This window comes from Thunnus maccoyii, chromosome 2 (assembly GCF_910596095.1).
Source record: "Thunnus maccoyii chromosome 2, fThuMac1.1, whole genome shotgun sequence".
NCBI lineage: Eukaryota > Metazoa > Chordata > Actinopteri > Scombriformes > Scombridae > Thunnus > Thunnus maccoyii.
This window is the reverse complement of record NC_056534.1, coordinates 13,321,632-13,340,665: the sequence shown is the minus strand read 5'-3', so window position 1 is coordinate 13,340,665 and position 19,034 is coordinate 13,321,632. Positions and strand designations below refer to the sequence as shown.

General features: G+C 40.5%; 2 protein-coding genes across 3 annotated transcripts; one reads left to right on the top strand and one right to left on the bottom strand.

Moving 5' to 3' along the window:
• Nucleotides 1-16,772, bottom strand: gatb (glutamyl-tRNA(Gln) amidotransferase, subunit B). 2 transcript variants are annotated; one of them, XM_042429665.1, is made up of 13 exons: nt 16,529-16,772; nt 14,511-14,664; nt 14,296-14,409; nt 9,470-9,668; nt 8,897-9,019; nt 8,641-8,754; nt 7,640-7,724; nt 5,956-6,000; nt 5,377-5,569; nt 5,021-5,154; nt 953-1,031; nt 688-822; nt 1-588 (listed from the first exon to the last, which is right to left on the bottom strand). In XM_042429665.1, the coding sequence occupies exons 1-13, from the start codon at nt 16,675-16,677 to the stop codon at nt 463-465; spliced, it is 1,650 nt and encodes a 549-aa protein (XP_042285599.1). In that variant the 5' UTR covers nt 16,678-16,772; the 3' UTR covers nt 1-462. The 2 variants fall into 2 exon arrangements, with proteins under 2 accessions (XP_042285599.1, XP_042285609.1); XM_042429675.1 differs by lacking the exon at nt 16,529-16,772 and adding an exon at nt 16,379-16,429.
• A 50-nt stretch (nt 16,773-16,822) lies between these two features.
• On the top strand, nt 16,823-18,096 carry dctpp1 (dCTP pyrophosphatase 1). The gene has a single exon (XM_042429705.1). It carries the CDS (start codon nt 16,945-16,947, stop codon nt 17,500-17,502), a length of 558 nt encoding a protein of 185 aa, XP_042285639.1. The 5' UTR covers nt 16,823-16,944; the 3' UTR covers nt 17,503-18,096.
• The last annotated feature ends 938 nt before the right edge of the window (nt 18,097-19,034 follow it).

Here is a 19,034-nt window from a genome sequence, read left to right as displayed (position 1 = left end):
TTCAAAGTATAAGCTTAATGGTGCGTTTAATTTCATCACCTGGTGAGAATATCAAAACATACATTTACTGCATCTTTGGATTCATGAGTGCCTTCTTTTCCCTGAAAAAAATCAACCAAAGGATGGTACAACATTGCTACAGAGAGTAATACTCTGAAAAGCTTTATCATTTTTTTTAAACACATAAATACAGAAGATAACAGCTGTTGTTCAGTGAACACATTGTACAGTTTTTACAGAATGTTAATCTCAGAAAGTACAGATGGTCAATAGTTTTATCAACCCACAGAAGACCAAGTACCTTGTACCACCATGTGACATGATGACTGAATATCTGCATTTTCACACAGACAGAAAACATTAACGCCTTGTCTTTTGTCTTTCATAAAAGCACAGGTTACATATGTCATGATTCCACTCTCAGTCTGTGATGTAGTTGTGTCTCTAAGAACAGTCCAATTTTCATGTAGTCTTCTCCTGTAGAATCGTCCGTACCAGAACTGGATCAGCTCTGCCTTTGGTTTCTTTCTGAACCAGTCCCATCAGCTTGTTCAGAACCTTCTTGTTCCCATTTCTGATGGCGTTAACCTACAAAGAGACACAGTGATACAAAAAAAACCCCATTTTAAACAAGATGCAAAAATAACACATATAATTGCCTGTGAGATCTTGCATTTGCACTCTCACCTCATCAGGATGCGAGTCCACCACCTTCTGGCAGATGCTGTGCAGCTTTGCAGTGTCACTAACAAGTCCCAAATCCTGCTCTTGGATGATCTGCGGGGCCGTCTTACCCGATGACCTCCACATCTCCTGGAACACCTGAGGGCGGTGCAGGAGGCACCGAGGAGGACGCAGGTGAGAAGAGGAATACAAACGAGTTCTAGCTGCTGTGTCTGTATTGAGTAATAGACAGAGGGGGATAATTGTAGGGTCGATGCAGCTGACTGACCTGCTTGGCAACTGAAGAGGAGATGTGTCCCGTTTCCTGGAGTTCCAGCAGCTCAGCGAGGGCGGGGGGAGAGACTGGGCTGAAATCACATGAAGGGAGAATTTAATTACACTTTAATAGATGGACTGAAGAATTAGAGATATAAACAGAGGGGGGAGACAGAGCGAGAAAGAGTGAGTGTCAGACTGAAAGAAGGAAAAATTCTATCAGCATTTGTGATTTGACTAGAATGTGTTTCCTATGTCTGCTTGTTTATTCCCCAGGCTACCAGACAAACAGATTAGAATATATTAAGTGCACTGCAAGCCAGACAATCCATCTCCACTCTGGAAAAAAACTGATGAAAAGTATCCATCTTTACAAGCACGCCTCAGTTTGGCCGAACGTTTATTTGTCAAATAGAGAGCTCTCATGATATTTGTGTTTTCGAATCGTTCACATTTTTTAATGTGACATTAATGTAGACCTAGTGAGATATTTCACAATTCTGTCATCACACTGTCACCATCCTGCCACAAATCTGCCAATGGACCCGCAGTGAGTTTCCCCACATAGGCAGTCATGGGTAAAAAACCCCTGGAACAGTGACTTGTCTCAGCTGGTGGAAGAGCGCGGACGAGCTTTTAATGACATGTCTGGAGTTTTACCTCTCTGGCTGTCTGACCATTATTCCTCCCCAATTTCTTATTTCATTTATCCTATTCAAGGCTTTGGAGTCAGAGGGGTCAAACAAGCTTTGGGCAGACTTCACAGGACAGACAAAAACAGACCTTTTACTTGATACCCAGAATGCCAGTTATCTCATTGAACTCAAAATTAGAGCTGCAACGATTAATTGATAAGACTCGATGTGCAATTTTTAATGTAATTTTTTAAAGCAAAAATGCAAAAATGTGCTGCTTTAAGCTTCGAAAATGTGATTATTTAATGCTTTTCTTTGTCATACATGCTAGTAAACTGGTGATATTTAGGTTTTGGACTGTTGGTCAGACAAAACAATAAATTTTTCACTATTTTCTGTCCTTTTTTTTCTCCTATTTCTTTATTTTTTGGCGTGAGTGTGGGGTTGACCTCACTAGCACAATCCCTGTCAATTATTTATTATATATCTTGGTATTTTCTGCCTGTGCAAATAAAAAAAACAAAACAAATTAATCAATAATGAAAAAACCTTATGTCGCAGGTATTCATCAGCCCTACTCTACCTAATGTTTCTTTAAGTACGTCTGAGTCTGAGTTTCTATGTTTTCTTCCCTGCCTGCAGCGTCTGACAGTCCTGCTGGCCACTCTTTGTTTTTCTGTAACTCTCTCCTCCTTTCAACAAAAGCAAATGCAACATTATGCATAAATAAACACCAGCTACTTTGAGCTTTATTCGCAAACAAATACTTCACAACAGTCTGGTAGATAAAGTAAAGCTCACAGCATTCGTGCTGATGTCAGTCCATTACTTGTTTTAGTTTCATACGCTCTCTAATGACTCACCACTTTTCATTTGAAGGAATTACCATATTGCTAAGAGATGGACTCAGCGGGGTGAAGTGAAGTTTCAACCGTCGTGATCTTGCGACTGACCCTCAATCACAGCTTCACAACTACAACTCAGATGTGTCCCACCATTCTCATTTTTCTTTTAGCTGCAATCTCAATTAAACTGACATTTTAAGAAAACTACTCCAATGAAATGAGTGTTTGTTTTTTTAGTGTCACAGTTTGCCATAAACAGAAACAGTGGGAGACAACTGGTGTTATTTTCTCATTGCCGGTGGCAAGATAGGCATCTTTGTGGGTTTTTTTTTTTTTTGGAAGCACAAGTGTGAAAGGAACCATGGCAACTTCTTTTTGCTACTAAATATTAAAAAGACTTCATTCAATTTCTGGAGCGTTTTGGAAGATTTACAAAACCCAACATGTTCCAGCTAACAGCCCTTCAGCAGGGAGAGATCAAAATAACATCTTCTCCCAAAAAGGTAATGATTTCACAAATGTAATTGGATTTGTCAAAACAGGCTTTCTCTCCGACAGGCTGTCAGGACTGTAGCAGGTGTTCTTATGAACTCACACCTTATATGGCATGTGATGGTTTAATCAGTATTTGTGAACATTAAGAATCTAATAATCCTTGATGTCAGTCACACTAGAGTATGGCGTAGAAATGGATCATGAAGAATGAGAAACTAAGGAGTAATGCTATCTAACTTAGGTTGATGTGCTGTCATTGTTTCATTGCAGCATTGTGCAGCCTGACTATAAAAAATATTCTGAACACTATAACACAGAAAAAAATCTTTATTTTCCTGGCCAAATGCTCATTAATCCAGTGCAAATCATCTTGGGGAATTGAGAGGAAACAGTTCAATAACTTGGATTTTAGTGCTATTTCATACTGAGCCAAGAACAACTGTGAGTGAATGGAGGCCTGAAATTAGACTTTTACTAAAGTGAGTTTGTTGTCTTGATTCTTGTTAATTTATACATTTGCTTCCACTTAATTCAGTGGAGAGCTACTTATTACATTTCCTAGCTTAGTAAAGTGAATATCTTTAGGATCCTGGCTCTGATTTTATTCAATATGATGTGACCTTTGACTGCTGAGCATACAGAAATGTCAGAATATTTACCGCCATTAAGTTAGTGGTACACCAATCTGGCTGTTAGACTGTAGAGGACCATATAAGACATCTATGCAAAACTTCTTTCTACCAACTCAAAAACATCTCTAAACCCCACCCATCTCCAACTCTGTCTGATGCAGAGAAACTTGTCCAAGTCTTTATCTCCTCAAGACTGGACTACTGCAATACGCTCTTCAGAGGGATCCCTGGCAGGAGCATCCAGAAGCTCCAGTACATTCAGAACAGCGCTGCCAGGATCCTGATGAAAGTACGAAAACACCAGCACACAACACCAATTCTGTTTTCACTGCATTGCCTCCCCGTCTCCTTCAGGGTTGACTACAAAGTCCTGCTACTCACATATATATCCATCAGCGGACCTGCACCTCCCTACCTAGTGGAACTGATCACACCACAAACCTCCACCCGCATCCTCTGATCTGCCAGCAGCTTGCTCCTCCGGGCCCCCCAGTACTGAGCTCTGCACTATGGAGGATTGAGCCTTCTGCTCTGCTGCACCACACTTTCCTTATGTTGTGTGTTCTATGTTATTAATACTGTAGCACTTTGAGTTTCACAACAAATGAAAAGTGCCGTACAAATTAAATGTATTATTATTATTATTCATTAGATGTGGAGCATTGCGTTAGCTCAGGCAGAGCACTGAAGTTGCACTTGTATTAGCTAATTGGCATCAGCTGCTTCATTTATGCCTCACAATCACTGACTCATTCATCAGCTGCTTGACTACTAGCTGACTAGTAACATTCAATCATATTCATGCAGGTGTAATAGATTAAAACTTAATGCTTCTTGTAACCTCCTTATGAGCTTCGTTTTTGAATTGTTGATTTAACTAAGATTTAATATTCAGGTATGTGTTTTTTAAGAGGGGGGATTAGTTCCCTCTTCAGAAACCTTGTTGCCGCGAGAGCACAGCTTCTTCTGCCAAATATAACTGAATAACCATTTGCTATAAATGTTCAACTCCTCAATGCGAGTGTCACTGACTAAATTTCAGTCATGAGTTGCAGGATATGGAGCTGATATGCCTGATATCAGATATACTGAATCACTTCTAGTTACCAATTTAGCTTAACTTGACATAAAATCGCACTTTTTCGCATGATTTAAACCCCTGAAGTGGTGGCTTGTAACACCTTAAAATAAAGTCCTACAGACACAGACTGTGCCAGGGGAGAGATGAATTGTTTAAGCAAGGCGGATTCATTTGATTAATTATGCACAGGATGCACAAAACTATCTAGTATTTCACAAGAATAAAGCAAATGTTTGAGACAAAAACAGTATCTCATTACCCCTAAACTCTCAAGTTAAAGGCAGCTACACTGAAAATTCAAAACTGCTGAAAAACCTAAACTGCGAGACAAACAAGTAGACGTAAATGTAAAAGCAAAGTGAAGACATGTGCCTGTATGTGTCTGTGTCTCACCTCTGGCTCACACTCATGTCTTGTTGTTTGAGGTGACCCAACAGCTCATTTGTCACCCAGCCAATCACCTTCCTTGGCTCCCTCTTGGTCGCCTTCAACACCGCCTCAAAGTACTCCACAAGTCCATCCTCATTCTGCAACAAAACGGCAAGAAAACGCTTTAATCATTTCACATGCCCATTATCTAATTAGGATCAAATTAGCCCAGCGGAGTGCTGGACTCAAGCAGAACAGCGGCCAAGCTAACTCTGCTCGGACTTGATCAGATGGCACTTAAAAGAAAGATGCATGAAACAGATTTAGTGAGGAAATCAACTTCTCTCTACCCGGTTGCTTTCGCCCACTTATAAACTCACCACCAGAGTGAAACTGTGCTCAGGCAGGATGCCGTACGTTTGCACCAGCCTGTCTCGTTTGATGCTGGGTAGCTCTGGCAGACTTTCCCTTATCTTCTGCACCACTACCGCCTGGCATGCATCAGTGCCAGGGGGCAGCGACGCGTTATCCTCATACACAATCAGAGGGGGCAGGTTGGGCTCCGGCATAAACCTGAAAGGAGGACAGGTGGTAAAAAAAAAGGAACAAGAGGAAGGTGGAGAATACTTTATCAGCAGTACAGATAAGCTGGGAGAAGAGGAGGTAGGCTTTTGTTGAGCTACTTATAGTCCTCGACATCACACTTGTCACATTTCACTTACTCCCCTAATCATTTGACACCATCATCTGTCATTCTTCTTCCCAACACACACTAAGGTCCGGACCTTGAGTGCTGTCTGTTTATTTCTCTCTATCTTGCTGTCACTCAAAGGGTCTCATCAGCTTTCAGTCCTAACTGAGGACAAGATCACCTTCTGATATCATAACTGTCGATAAACACAAGTTGTCAGGAGAAGAATGAGCACGTACATGCAGAAAGTCCACAAACTCACACTCACCTGTAGTCCTGAAGACCCTCTTTGTCCCTCATAGGAATAGTCTCCCTAGAAGACAAGATGCAAACATTATAAATGATCATGAATAACATTCTTTTGAAAAATAAATTGTTATTCTTTTTTTAAATCGATTTTTGGGGTATTTTTGCCTTTAATTGTTGGTATATAGTTGAGAGGCAGGTAGGAAATGTGGGGACAGAGATGCGAATGACATGCAACAAAGGTCCACGGCCAGTTTTGAACCAGGGATGTTGCGGTTACGTTAGATCTTTGTTTTCTATAATAGTAAATTAAATATCTTTGGGTTTTGGATTGTTTGTCGGACAAAACAAGACATTCGAATAAGTCAACCTGTGCTAACATTGAAAATTGTAAAGGGATGGCAATGTTGGTTTGTCAATCAATCATGGCCAAGACTGAGATATCTGTAACTACTGAAAGGATTGCGATGAAATTCTGTACAGAAATTCATGGTCTCCAGAGAATGAATCCTAATAACTCTGGTAATCCCCTGACTTTTCTTCCGGTGGCATCATCAGTTTATTACTAAATATCTTCAAAACTAAAGACATTCCCATCAGCCTCAGTTGTACTTTTTTTTCACTATTTAGTGCTAATTAGCAAATTTTAGCATGCTAACATGCTAAGATACTATGATGGTGAACTATGATAAACATTATACCTGCTAAACATCAGTGACAGTTAGCACTGTCATTATGCGCATGTTAGCATGCTGACATTAGCATTTAACTCTGATAATTTATAGATCATGTAGTAAAGTATTTATTTGTTGTATTTTGAACTTTATTGTATTTGTATTGATTGCATTCGTTGTATTAGTGTTGTATCTGTTTTGTCTACCTGCCCAGGGACTGTGGATAGAAATGAGCCAGTAGCTAAATACATCTCTTCTCCTTATGTGACATGGATGTCTTTTTGTTCATGGTGCCTGACAAATAAATTGGTTCCAAAACCAAATAAATTTGGTTTTATCCAAGCTGCTACACTAAGGATTGCTGCCAAACTGTATTTCATTGTGTATTACTACAATGACAATAAAGTATCTATCTATCTATCTATCTATAGATGTAATAAACTAAACTAAATTAAATTATTTATTAATTGAGGGAATATTTGGCAAATTAATTGATAATTAATTGAAAACAAAAAATATTTGTTGCAGCCCTGCTAACTGGTAACCTCAGATGTGACTCAGACTGTGTATTAGAACTGCTAATTACAAATAAATAAATAAGCGTGGGAACATATGTGAAGTGATGCCTTCCAGTCATTCTGGCTCTCTGCAAACCAATGTAGTCAGATCTGTAGCCACCTTCACAGGAACGAGAAGAAAGAACCAATCACAGGCCATCAAACACACTATTTAACACGCTTCACCATGTAACTCGGACATGCAAGGCCTCATGGGAAGGAGGCAGAAAACCAGAAGATGATCAAGGCCTCAGCTGTGTGGGAGCTGGCTCATTGTGTGAGCTCATAAGCCTGTGAGTAGCACATAGCTCACAGATAACAGAGGACGACAGCGGCATCCAAATGACTCTATTCATCATCATTATCATGATGGTTCCTCCTCAGCAAAGCTTGGGACTAATGAACCAGACAGAGATCCGGGTGTTGTAGCGGCTAAAGCTTGGCATTACACGGCGCTGCTCTTTCATCCTCTTACCCCAATTTGGAATCATATGCCCGGGTCTCATTTTGTACCGTTCCTCCTCTCAGCAGGACATCGATCTGTCTCTGGATCTCATAGTCTGGTGATGTAAGGGAGAACATGAGCAGAAACACAGACACTTTATCCAATACAACCAGTACACACAAATATAATTTTGTGTTAAATGCCAAACATCTGCTTCGAAACAGTGGCAATCCACAGGTCTCCTACTGCTGCCACGTTATAACTGTGATAAATGATGTTTTTCTCCATGACTTTTAAATACCAGCTCTGCAGCAGAGTAAATACAACTTTATTGATAAATAATTCAAGCACAGCCCCGTGGTATGTCGAACCTGCCTGTAAAATGCTGAAATTTCTGGCCGTTGCTCTTTGTCACCTTTTTAAGTGAGGCTCAATCAACAGTCAGTGAAGTTTGAGTTGACAGAAAATCTATGCTTTTTTAAGTGAGCAGCTGCGAGAAGCCAATTAAACCATCACGCACTGCTTTCACATGGCTAATTGTTTGTGATTGGTTGTCAGTCCTTATGCTTCACAAGTTACTGTCAATACTAACTACGCTTCCTGTCTTAATATTTCTTCATAAATCTACACATCTTATTTTTAATTCAACAACAACCCCCCCCCGAAAAAAAACAAGTAAGTTTTTGATACATCTGACAGATAAATAACTGCAGGAGTGTGTGTGTGCATGTTTTGGGCTTCTTTGTGTATGCAGGTGCTGCTTCCCTTTGACTAACAGTGTGACTTGTAGCACACTCACAATTACACACACACACATATATTGTAATTCTTTCAGGGTGACACAGCGTGCAAATGTCAAGTCACAAAAAGGTCTTTAATTTCCGATTGTGTGTATGCGAGCAATCATGCAGCCAGTTAAGACCCAGTCATTTGAAACATTGCTCACTACCTCCCTAAGTGCCTGTAGCACTCAAAACCATGTTGCTATCCGTCCTTAAACCATTAAGTTTTGAACTTTTTATGGTGCTTACCTATAGCCCTGGCCAAGTATCGGGCACTGTTGATGTTCTTCACCTCTGTCCTGATGCCAAGCGGCTCATCTGGTCTGTGCACGGACACGTTGGCATCTACCCTCAGCTGGCCCTCTGAGGAGAAAGAGTAAAAAGATGCACGCTGGGAGGGAGATAAGTTCAGGTTAGCAGCTCAGAAAAAGAGAGAGAGAGAGAGAGAGAGAGAGAGAGATAGAGAGGAAGGCAGAGAGACAGAGACGGAGAGTGATTTCCATACCAGACATGTTGCCTTGACAGGTGCCCAGGGCTTGCAGGATGAGCTGAAGCTCTCTGACAGCTGCTGCAGCCTCCTCTCCACAGCTCATGTCTGGCTCCATCACCAGCTCCATTAGACCTACACCTGATGAATGTGAAGACAGCTGTGTTTTACATCTCTGAGGTATCCATCCAATGGAGCTGTGACAAACTTCTCTCTCGCTTTGCTGAGAATGATGACATTTTCTTTCAGCATTAAAGGATAAGGCTGATGTTTTTCAGTATTTTTCTAAATCTCAATAAATTCCATGAAAAGACCAAAACCAGCAATGTGTTAATACCTCTGGCAATACTTTTCTGACTTCCCTACCCTGTGTGTGGCTTCCAGCCAGAATATATGTTTTAGAAAATGTTATTCAATCAGGAATAAATACTGAATTTGTTGGGCACTTTTTTTCAGCTGCAGATATCAGGCTTTGGCTGAGCAGACAGCACTTGTTAGTAGGATTAAATCATTGTTGGTTTTAATATTTTGCGATTTGTTGAATATAAGAAAAATATAGAGTATTACCGGACTCACGCTCACTATCATTACCTGCTCTATTGAGGTCTATGAGTGTCTGGCTGCGGAGGTCATCGTGAAGACTCTTGCCGCTGTCCTGCTCCAGCTGAATCTGTTTGATGTGGACATTTTTTCTCATCACCTGGTTCCTCTTTTTCCCTCCAAGGAAGCTGTAAGTCAGCATGCCATCTACTGCAATGGGCCTCCGTTGTTGGGTGATCTGGTATCCAGCCTGATAGGAAAAATACAGCACTATAACATTCTGTACCAAAACCACAAACACCTCACATTGCTGTACTCAAATGTCCCTAAGGAAGAAACGGAACAGTTACAATGCACCTTGCAGTTAAAAGGCAGGATGTTTGTCTGTATAGTGAGTGAATGAGGAGAACGGTGACAGCAGTATTTGCACACTTTTAAGCCGTTTTGTAATTAAGATATAAAACAGTTCCATTCCTTTCATGTCCTTAAAACTCAACAACATCCTTTGTCAATGAGAAATACATCATATAATGTAAGTGATAATGTGATATCTTTGAACCTGCATTAACTAATTTTTTGGCAGCAAAAGCAAGCTGCAAACACAACCTTGACATATAATAACCTTTCAAGGTTGATATGGCAAACTTTTTAGCAAACAGTTGCCAATCTGCACATCTAGCAGACACAGTAAGTGAGTAACATTCAAAACAGTACAGATGTGGGCTAGAAAATCAAAACGATGTTCTGAAAGATGCTGGACTGCACTTGCTTTCCTACCTTTATGGCCAAAGCACTTTACATTCACACAGTCATACACCGATGGTGGTGGAGCTGCTATGCAAGGCACTCACTGGGAGCAACTTCGTGTTCTTGCTCAAGGATACTTTGACAAATAGACAGGAGGAGAGGGAATCAAACCACCAACCCTGCGGTTAGAGGACGACCTGCTCTACCTGAAAAGTACTTGTGTGATTCATTGTTTATGTTTATGTTAATTGCAGTGAAACTCCACCATTGCAGTGGAACAGCAGTAATGAGGATGCTGCAGTCATGGGTCTATGTAAACGTGAGGCAGGCAGGATCAATTAAACACAGCGTCGGCTTGATTGGTTGGGCTTAATTATAATGCGGCAGGAGTGCTGCTATTTCACTCAAGGTTTCTTCTCACAAAAGCATAAGAATAAATATTTCATCTGCTCCTGTATTCCTTAGGAATCTGCTACCCCAAGTATTAATTCCCCGCGTTACTATGGCAACCACATCACAGGAACTAAACATTAATCATACTTATGCTAAGAGAGCGAGGGCGTGGGAGAAGAGATCGGGGGGGCTGTTAGTCGCTGGCATTCTGTACAATGTGTCTGATCGACATAATCAATCACCTGCACACCTCCTCCTTTTGAAACGAGTCGAAGGAAAAAACAGACAACTGGGGAATTTTCTTTTTCAATTTCTGTTCCTCATGGTGGATTCAATCTTTAAATCTTGCCGGATTTTGTAAATACTCTTGCAGCTTATCAGAAATCCCCTGTTTCTTACTTAATCTTTTCATGCCATTGAAAATGTTGTCTCTGCTGGCTGAAGCACGAGCATACCACTCTGTATTTTAGTGAGCATCTGTGTAAGTGGAAATTATTTTCATTTCCTGCATAATAAATCAACTACTGCTGCCTACATAATGAAGGATGAGGCAAGTTTGTTGTTTATAAGATCCAGGTAGCCACATTAAGCTCTTCCAATTACACTATGACAGCAGATTGAGCCCACTTCGCCCATTTTATATCCACAGTTACAGATCCATGCCTGCGCACATACTGTACACACTGGATCAGACACACATACACACACACTACAAACTAATTTCCTTGCTGTGAGCCGCTGAGTCATTTTCTGACTCATTTCAAAGTCACTAAACAAACCAGACCCAGTCGGTGGCCTCACTCCTCTCGCCTGCACACTGATGTTCTCCTCAGCTACCCACGGAGGTCACAAAGACATTCATTGGTCTCATTAAACAGATTTCAGAGATTGAATAGCCAGGCCATGCATGTTTATTTGGTAACTTAATATCTCAAGGAAATTGTTATTATTTGCTTTTGCTGACAGATTAGTGTGGAGCTGCTGGTCCATGTTATTAAATGGCCGTTAAAAACTTAACATGTGTTTTGCCTACCATTTCAAGAAGGAATGTTGTTTGGACAGCAGCATTAATCATTTAATGAGCAACTGTGGTGTTTTACAAAATGCAGTCAAGGATTTCCAGTGGAACATATCAATAATGTACAATGCAATTTACAAATGTATTTTTCAAGGGCGGAGTAATTTCTCCCTCGTTGCTGCCGCTGGTTTTGGTTTTACAAACGTTGATTACACTCAAAACTTTAGGACGAATATGAAAATATCTCATCATCTGTATAATTAAAGCCACACTGACTTCATCTTATTGAGCTGTTTCACACAACACTGGGGAAGGTCGTTCTTTGTGAGCGGTTGATGAGACTCGTGCAAATCAAATAACTATGAAGAAGGCAACAGCGGGTGTGGTGCGCAGCGTATACAGTAAATCTAAAACCTCAAATAAAGGTTCAGGATCGACCTGCTGGTATGAGTTGTTGGGGAAGTCTAAGAAAAAGAAAAACTATAAATCGGGTATTATCGTCCTTGCTGTGTGTGTCAATTACTGAAAATGTGCATCACCAAAGGAGGTGATGCACATGAGAGAACAACAGGAACCCAACAATAATCCTGACGCTTCTGGAGGGGATTTTGCTGGAAATTCAAGATATATGGGCTTTCTGGGGAGATAATGTATCTCTGCTGTGGTGATTAAAATGAGTACTGCTGCCACATTGTGATAACCAGTAAGTCTATGAAATATTAAATGGGGGGAAAAAGCTATCAAGATCTACAGAAAACTGTTGTGCACCATCAAGCCTTATCAGTCACAGTTTCACAATAGCGTCACGTTAGTTAGGAAATTAGAGCAGAAACCAACCAGAAATATCAAAGAAGGAGATTATTTTTTCAGTGCAATACAGTAATAAAAATAGCCATATAAAATAGCACAAAAAGCTTTTATTCAGTGTACTGCTTGTTACTTCATGGAGGTACTCTCATCTTAAGCCACTTCTTTCGGCAGTTTCAGTGAAATACTACCAAAGGAAAAGAAAATCTGTCTCTTCATTTCTTCTGTCCATAATTATCGTTCTCATTACCTTGCCTTAAGCTATGTTAGCATAATATCTCACCAGAGAAAGACTGACTTTGACAATTCAAAATGCAAAATTCTCTGTGACCCTTTCCCTGAGATTTTCTAGATTTATTAGAAGAAGTTTCTGCAGGGCAAGTCACCATAAAGTTCCCTTGACATTTTGTCTTTTCCATCTTAAAACATCATTCTGAGGGGTAGTGAGACCTTGCCTTACGAGCACTCGATTACAAAGGGCAGAGTGAACAACACTTGGACTGACTGTTAAATTGAAATATCAGTGTTAAGCAGGTTTTTTTTGGAATACCTTTACCACTACCTTATCAGACTGGTATTCAGACCATAGAGAAAGTTTGCCAAGAGTTTTAAGAGCAATTTAAAGTTGCGCTAATCAATATTTCATACTAGCAATGGGTCAAAAAGTTATGAGCCATGTGAAAGGTGTTGCTCTAGTGATGAATCCATGGAGAATTATCACCACACTCTACCATGCCCCTCAGCTCTTCAGAGCATTTTAGTGTCTTTTAACTCATTGTTTTGGTTTTACGGCTTCCAACTTTTATGGTTTTGGTTTATTCTTACTGCTCTCATTGAACCCTATTTAAAACCACAGCAGGCAGCAGTTAAAAGATCTAAAAACCCACTGCATGCCAATTGCCCAGCATTAAACTCTCAGATAGAATAAGTTAGCAATTAGCTGACATGTTAGTCAAGCATTTAGCAGCTAAACAGACAAATATTTCCCTCAAAAGTTAGTGGAGACCAAAACAGAGCTAAAAGGAGAGAGAATATTGGATTTACATTCACCAGGTAGCTAGAAACACTGAATGAAAGCTAATATTACTTCATATCTGCTGGATGTGTAAAGAGCCAACTGTTTGCAGTGTACTCACAGGCAACTTTATGAGGAGTTTCAATTAAGGATGAGATAGCCACCGTTAAAATACAGAGACCTACTGTAAGGAAATGGCGGGTATCTAAATGAAGTCCATTATGGGTAACTGCTGAAAATAGGAGTTGTCTTAATAACCATAAAAATAGTTTAGTTTTCAATGAACTCTTTTATTTTCATATTTCCTAATGAGTTCAGACAGTTCATAAAATATGTATTATATATATTATAAGTCTGGGTGTAATATATGACACCCAGAATTGCTCAGTTAAGACAAAACTACCTGGGGTTTTTATGACTCCAATAATGATTCAAATTATGTGAATGAAAGAAAGCTATCCCCAAATTATCAGCAAAGGTATGGAGAGGGAAATGACCTGTAGATAATGTAAAACTAGAAGTGCACTGGAGGAAATGAGCTGATAAGTGAGGAAACACAGATCATTTTCTTTAACAGCTTTCTGTGTCATTCATCTGTATGTCTGGCAAACAGCATTTTTGCTGCTTCAGCAAGACTTGCTCACTGTTTCAATTAGAGCTCATGGCCGGGAGAGTTCACTGGGAGTGTTGTGATGGAGAAGCTGCAAGCAGATGAGGACAGCTTATAGCAATGCAAAAAACAATGATGCAGCATGATGTGCAGGACAATGGTGGCTCCAAAGTGCAGTTTTCAGATAAGGTACCACTACTAACACCAAATCTATTTCTCTCCCATCTATTAAACACTAGATGTTGCAAAGAAAGCAACAACTGAAGACAGGGAGTGGAAAAACTCACAGGGAGATCAGCATAGAAGTAGTGTTTCCTGTCAAAAAGTGACTTGCTATTTATGGTACAGTTGAGAGCCAGTCCTGTCATCACTGCTGCCTCCACACATCGTCTATTGAGGACCTGGGGAAACACAGGGACATTATCGAATGACCTGACAAGAAAGGAAACAAAAAAAAACAACAACAAGGTATCTGTGCTTGCATGGAGACCCCATCACTTACGGGTAATGTGCCAGGTAAGGATGCATCAAGGAATGACACCAGGGAGTTTGGGGGTGCTGAGAAACGAACCGAAGAACCAGAGAACAGCTTGGTGTTGGAGTGGATCTGAGCATGGATTTCTAAGCCAACCACGCCAACCAGCTGCTCGGGAGCACTGAGGCATAGAGGAACCAGACATGAGACAGACATAACTTAATCAAACAAAACTTCTCCCATACATGTGGACAAAATCAGCCAGAAATGTAGCTGTATACAATGACTAAGGAAATTATTTGTTTTCTGATTGGCTGGCAGGACGTTTAATAAAATCAGGACACCTCACACAGAAGCTATGTCCCAATTCCATATTACTCACTGAAGTAACTCTAAGCAGGTTTTGAGTATGTAATGTGTGTTCACACTGCAAAAAACTTGATTTTTGAGTGTGCTGTTGATGTGAGGTACTGCTCACAGCTGAAAAATATTACAAATAACTTGTAAATGGTGGTGAGACACCTCCAGTAAGAAAACAACAGTATTCAATATTTAGAATGGTTAAATTTTGTATAATTTCTTTTAGTATAAAATGGTAAAGTATATTGTTTTCTTGTAAATTGACTGCAAAAATAGTATACTATAAGGATTTGCATATGGTACACATATAATTAGCATGTAATATGGCATTGGGACACTGCAATAGTTCCTGTATGGTGTTGCAGTCTGTTCCCTCTTCAGATAAGTTGGCTGGGGTTCGGGCTTACAGTCTTTGGGGTTGACATGGTTAGGTGTTGCAGAGATGACTGGTTTAGATTAAGGCTAAATTCAGGATCAGGTTAAAGGGTAAGTCAGCAGATTTTACACATGAAGATCAGTCTATTCATCATGGGGATGGAGAGTACTATTCAGCCTGTGAAAGCAGCTGTATAATGTCCTCTATGGCTCTGGTAGGGGCGTTCTAAAGTTTGAGGAGAGAACCTAAGTGATGTCATCCGTGTTATCTCAGTTTGGGCTACGAGACCACAAATGTATGACAGGAAGCTGTGTTAAAAAATAGGAGTGTGGAGTTTAAAAGGTGTGGGCTTATTGAAAACAATAAATTAAGTCATTCGTCACTTCTGGGACCAAGATTGCGGCAGGGTAACTCTGTAACATGTCCAGGGACTACAGATAAAAAATAGCCTCTTGGCTAACTCTGGCGCATTTACAGCAATGTTTACTAATGTGCACTGTAACTGTTAAATAAACCAACAAACAAAAAAGGCAGAGTAGTCTATGCAACTGATTTTTGTTGCATTGCACTGTATTCATTTGGCAGAGGATTTTGTCCACAATCCCCCCACACAGTATGAGCTATTTTTTAGGTTGAGTGTCTTTCTCAAGGACACTTCATCAAATGTACAGGAGGAACCTGGGATTAAACTACCAACAATGATGACATCCACTGGACAACCTGAGCCTCGGTTGAACTATGGGAAGTGCAGGATCCAGTGTTTTTTGGGATTTGGCTTAAATTACGTGTAAAAGTCAGACTCTACTGCTTCAGTTTTCTTTTTTTTTCATTCTGTCTTTTGCAAGTCTCCAAATTGTACGGAAGTATTATACTAAATTCCTGGAGTGCCCCGTTAAGAAACACAAATTAGTGCTTCAACAGACTTTTAACGGTTCAACCAGCGGTCTAAAACAGTGGCACAGTGGGTAACCATGGCAACATTACTAAGTTTAAGTTGGTGCTAGCTAGTTAACTCACCAGTAAAACAAAACTCAGCTTGACAACCTGTTTTTATAAAAAGTAAAGACCATTTAACAGCTGATTCTGCTTCTCCAGTAGGTTAGCCAGTAGCCACAGACTAGTTTAAGTCCGAGGTATTTTAATATACAACGAAATATACCAGTCTCTGCGGTAGAAACGTCTTCCCATCCTTCTCGTCCATTGCTTTTGAATCGGACACCTCGCTGTTTATTAACGCCTACATAGAGGTAAGTAATTCAGGTCAGTGGCGATATAACATAAACTATTCCACCTCAACAGCTTCACATACCTTTTTGCTCTCGGCTGCGGTTGACTGTAATGTCGAGAGCTTCGTGTGCTTATTCTCCTGACTATACATGAAACCTTTGGATGCAATATTAATATATGTTTCTTCATATTATATAGCAGCTCACTTGCTGCACCAGAGGAGGCAGCCATGTTGTCCTGAATGCGCTAATGATCACAGGAACTGTAGTTTTTTTAAAAGGACATTTAACGTGAACATCATCTGTTTAAAACTACAAAACCCAGTCGGATGGAGCTTTCGATTTCCGGCATCCGCTGCGTCATATCCGTTTTGACAACTGGCGGGACTTGTCCGCATGCACAGAAAAAGAGGGGACTTCACATAGTAGCTGGTGTGAGTCTTGTTTACAGAGTTTGAAATTTGTTTGTACGTGGCACCGTTGATAAAATCGTGACAATATGATGGCTACAAGCGGAAAGAAAACTTGTGGACTGACTGACGATGAGTCATCGGTGTCCTCAAACGGCGGCAGCAACGGCGCTTTTGCCAGCAACTCACACTCAGCTGCGGTGAACGGAGCTGCACCGGAAGCTTCAGCCCGCTCCAAACTGCAGAATGGAGGAGCTGGGACGGTGGAGAGGTTTACCTTCAGCTCCGAGCCCACTATGGAGGATATCCGGAGGTTGCAAGCGGAGTTCACGGACGAGCGGGACTGGAACCAGTTCCACCAGCCCCGCAACCTGCTGCTAGCCATGGTCGGGGAGGTGGGCGAGGTGTCGGAGCTCTTCCAGTGGCGGGGGGAGGTGGCCGAGGGCCTGCCGGACTGGACCGAGTCCGAGCGGGAGCAGCTCGCCCAGGAACTCAGCGACGTGTTGATTTACTTGGTGGAACTCGCCGAGAAGTGTCGTGTCGACCTTCCCCAAGCGGTGCTCCGCAAAATGGCCCTAAACAGACTGAAATATCCCGCCAGCAAGGTGCACGGGTCGGCCAAGAAGTACACAGAATATAAGGACTAAGTTTTGTGTTCAGCGACAGATGTCAATCAGGGGACGCTGGTGGCAATGATGGCTAGAGCTGCTACTATCTTCACTGAAAACATGCTGCAGCCAAACTATATATACTACTGCTGAACTTTTTATCCCATGGTTCCAATGTTTATTTTCCTGGGTTACATATGCTCTTAACTTTTATGTGTCTTTGTCAGCCTAGTTGCTTCAAGTCAGTTCAGTAAGTAAGGCAATTGAGGAATCTTTTGGCTTTATAGCGGTTAACTTTTAAATCCAGCTTTTAGCTTTAGTAGATCATTGATCTTCTGAACCTTTTTAAGAAGTTACGTAGCAGCAAATTAGCGCTTTTGGTTCCAATATAGAAGAGGAGTGTGACAGTGGATTGGGAAGTTGTTTTTATTGATGTAGATGAATGTTCTCCTGACCATCACCGACATGGAAAAAATGTGGAAGAGGCAAAGGAATACTTGTGAATTGTTTTTATTTTAGTATATTTTTGATGTATCCTAATATCCCATCATGTCTGGTTTGGATCAACTCCTCTTCAGTTTTGTTCATATAACAGTTACACATTTTACCAAAGTAAAAGCTTCTCAAATTCTGTCCTTTTTGTATTTTTTATTCACTTGTCAGTTTGTTTCGAACGGTTGTGGTGGGAGCAGTAGCTCAGTCTAAATACAACAGGCTTGTAAGAGATTTACAGTCTAATAATACATCATATTTTAAATTTATAATGTTCTGCTTTCATTTAACCAGTTTTAGAGAGGTGCTGATTCAACTTTATGGTTATTTTGGAGGCTGTAGTTTGTGAAAAATGTTGTATTGCGTTATACGGAGAGGTATTTCTAATAATTGCTCTGCCCTCACTGATGCAAAAAGAGATGGACAAAATATTAGAGACACCTCTCAGTATAATGCAATACAATTCTAATGCACCTCTAAAACACTTTCATCATAACCTTCATGAAGGTTGGATTCATTGCAGGGCTATTGTAAACTGCATTAGCTAGGTGTATCTAATGAATTGGAGATTTAGTGTATTTCTTACAGTAATAAAACTAGCTATTGATATACACTTAGAGCCTTCTATCTGCCTTGATAAGATTCAACATTACTGGCTCCCTGAAAATGGCCAAACTTGAGTCTAACAGTAGATGATTATAAACTCACTTGCGATGTAAATTGCAGAGTGATGATTTATTTACCGACACAGAGTTTGTAACCATGATGATGCGCTGACTCGACCAAAATATTCCCACTTGGAATGGGACTCTGCTAAATCTTTCAACAAAGATTTGAAATGCAAAACACTTTGGTAAAACTATGTATGTGTGTGTGTGTGTGTGTGTGTTCAAGAGAGGAAGGGCATTTAGTTTAACACAGTGATGAAAACGTCAAAACATTGCCCTCAGCTGTGTATCATGGTATTCGCTCAGAAGCATGAGTCATTCACAGGCTGCAAAGGAGAACAGTCATGCATCACTAAAATGTTGCTCTATGTGCAAGTTGAGCCTCACTTCAAAGTAAGCAGCTTTTTACTT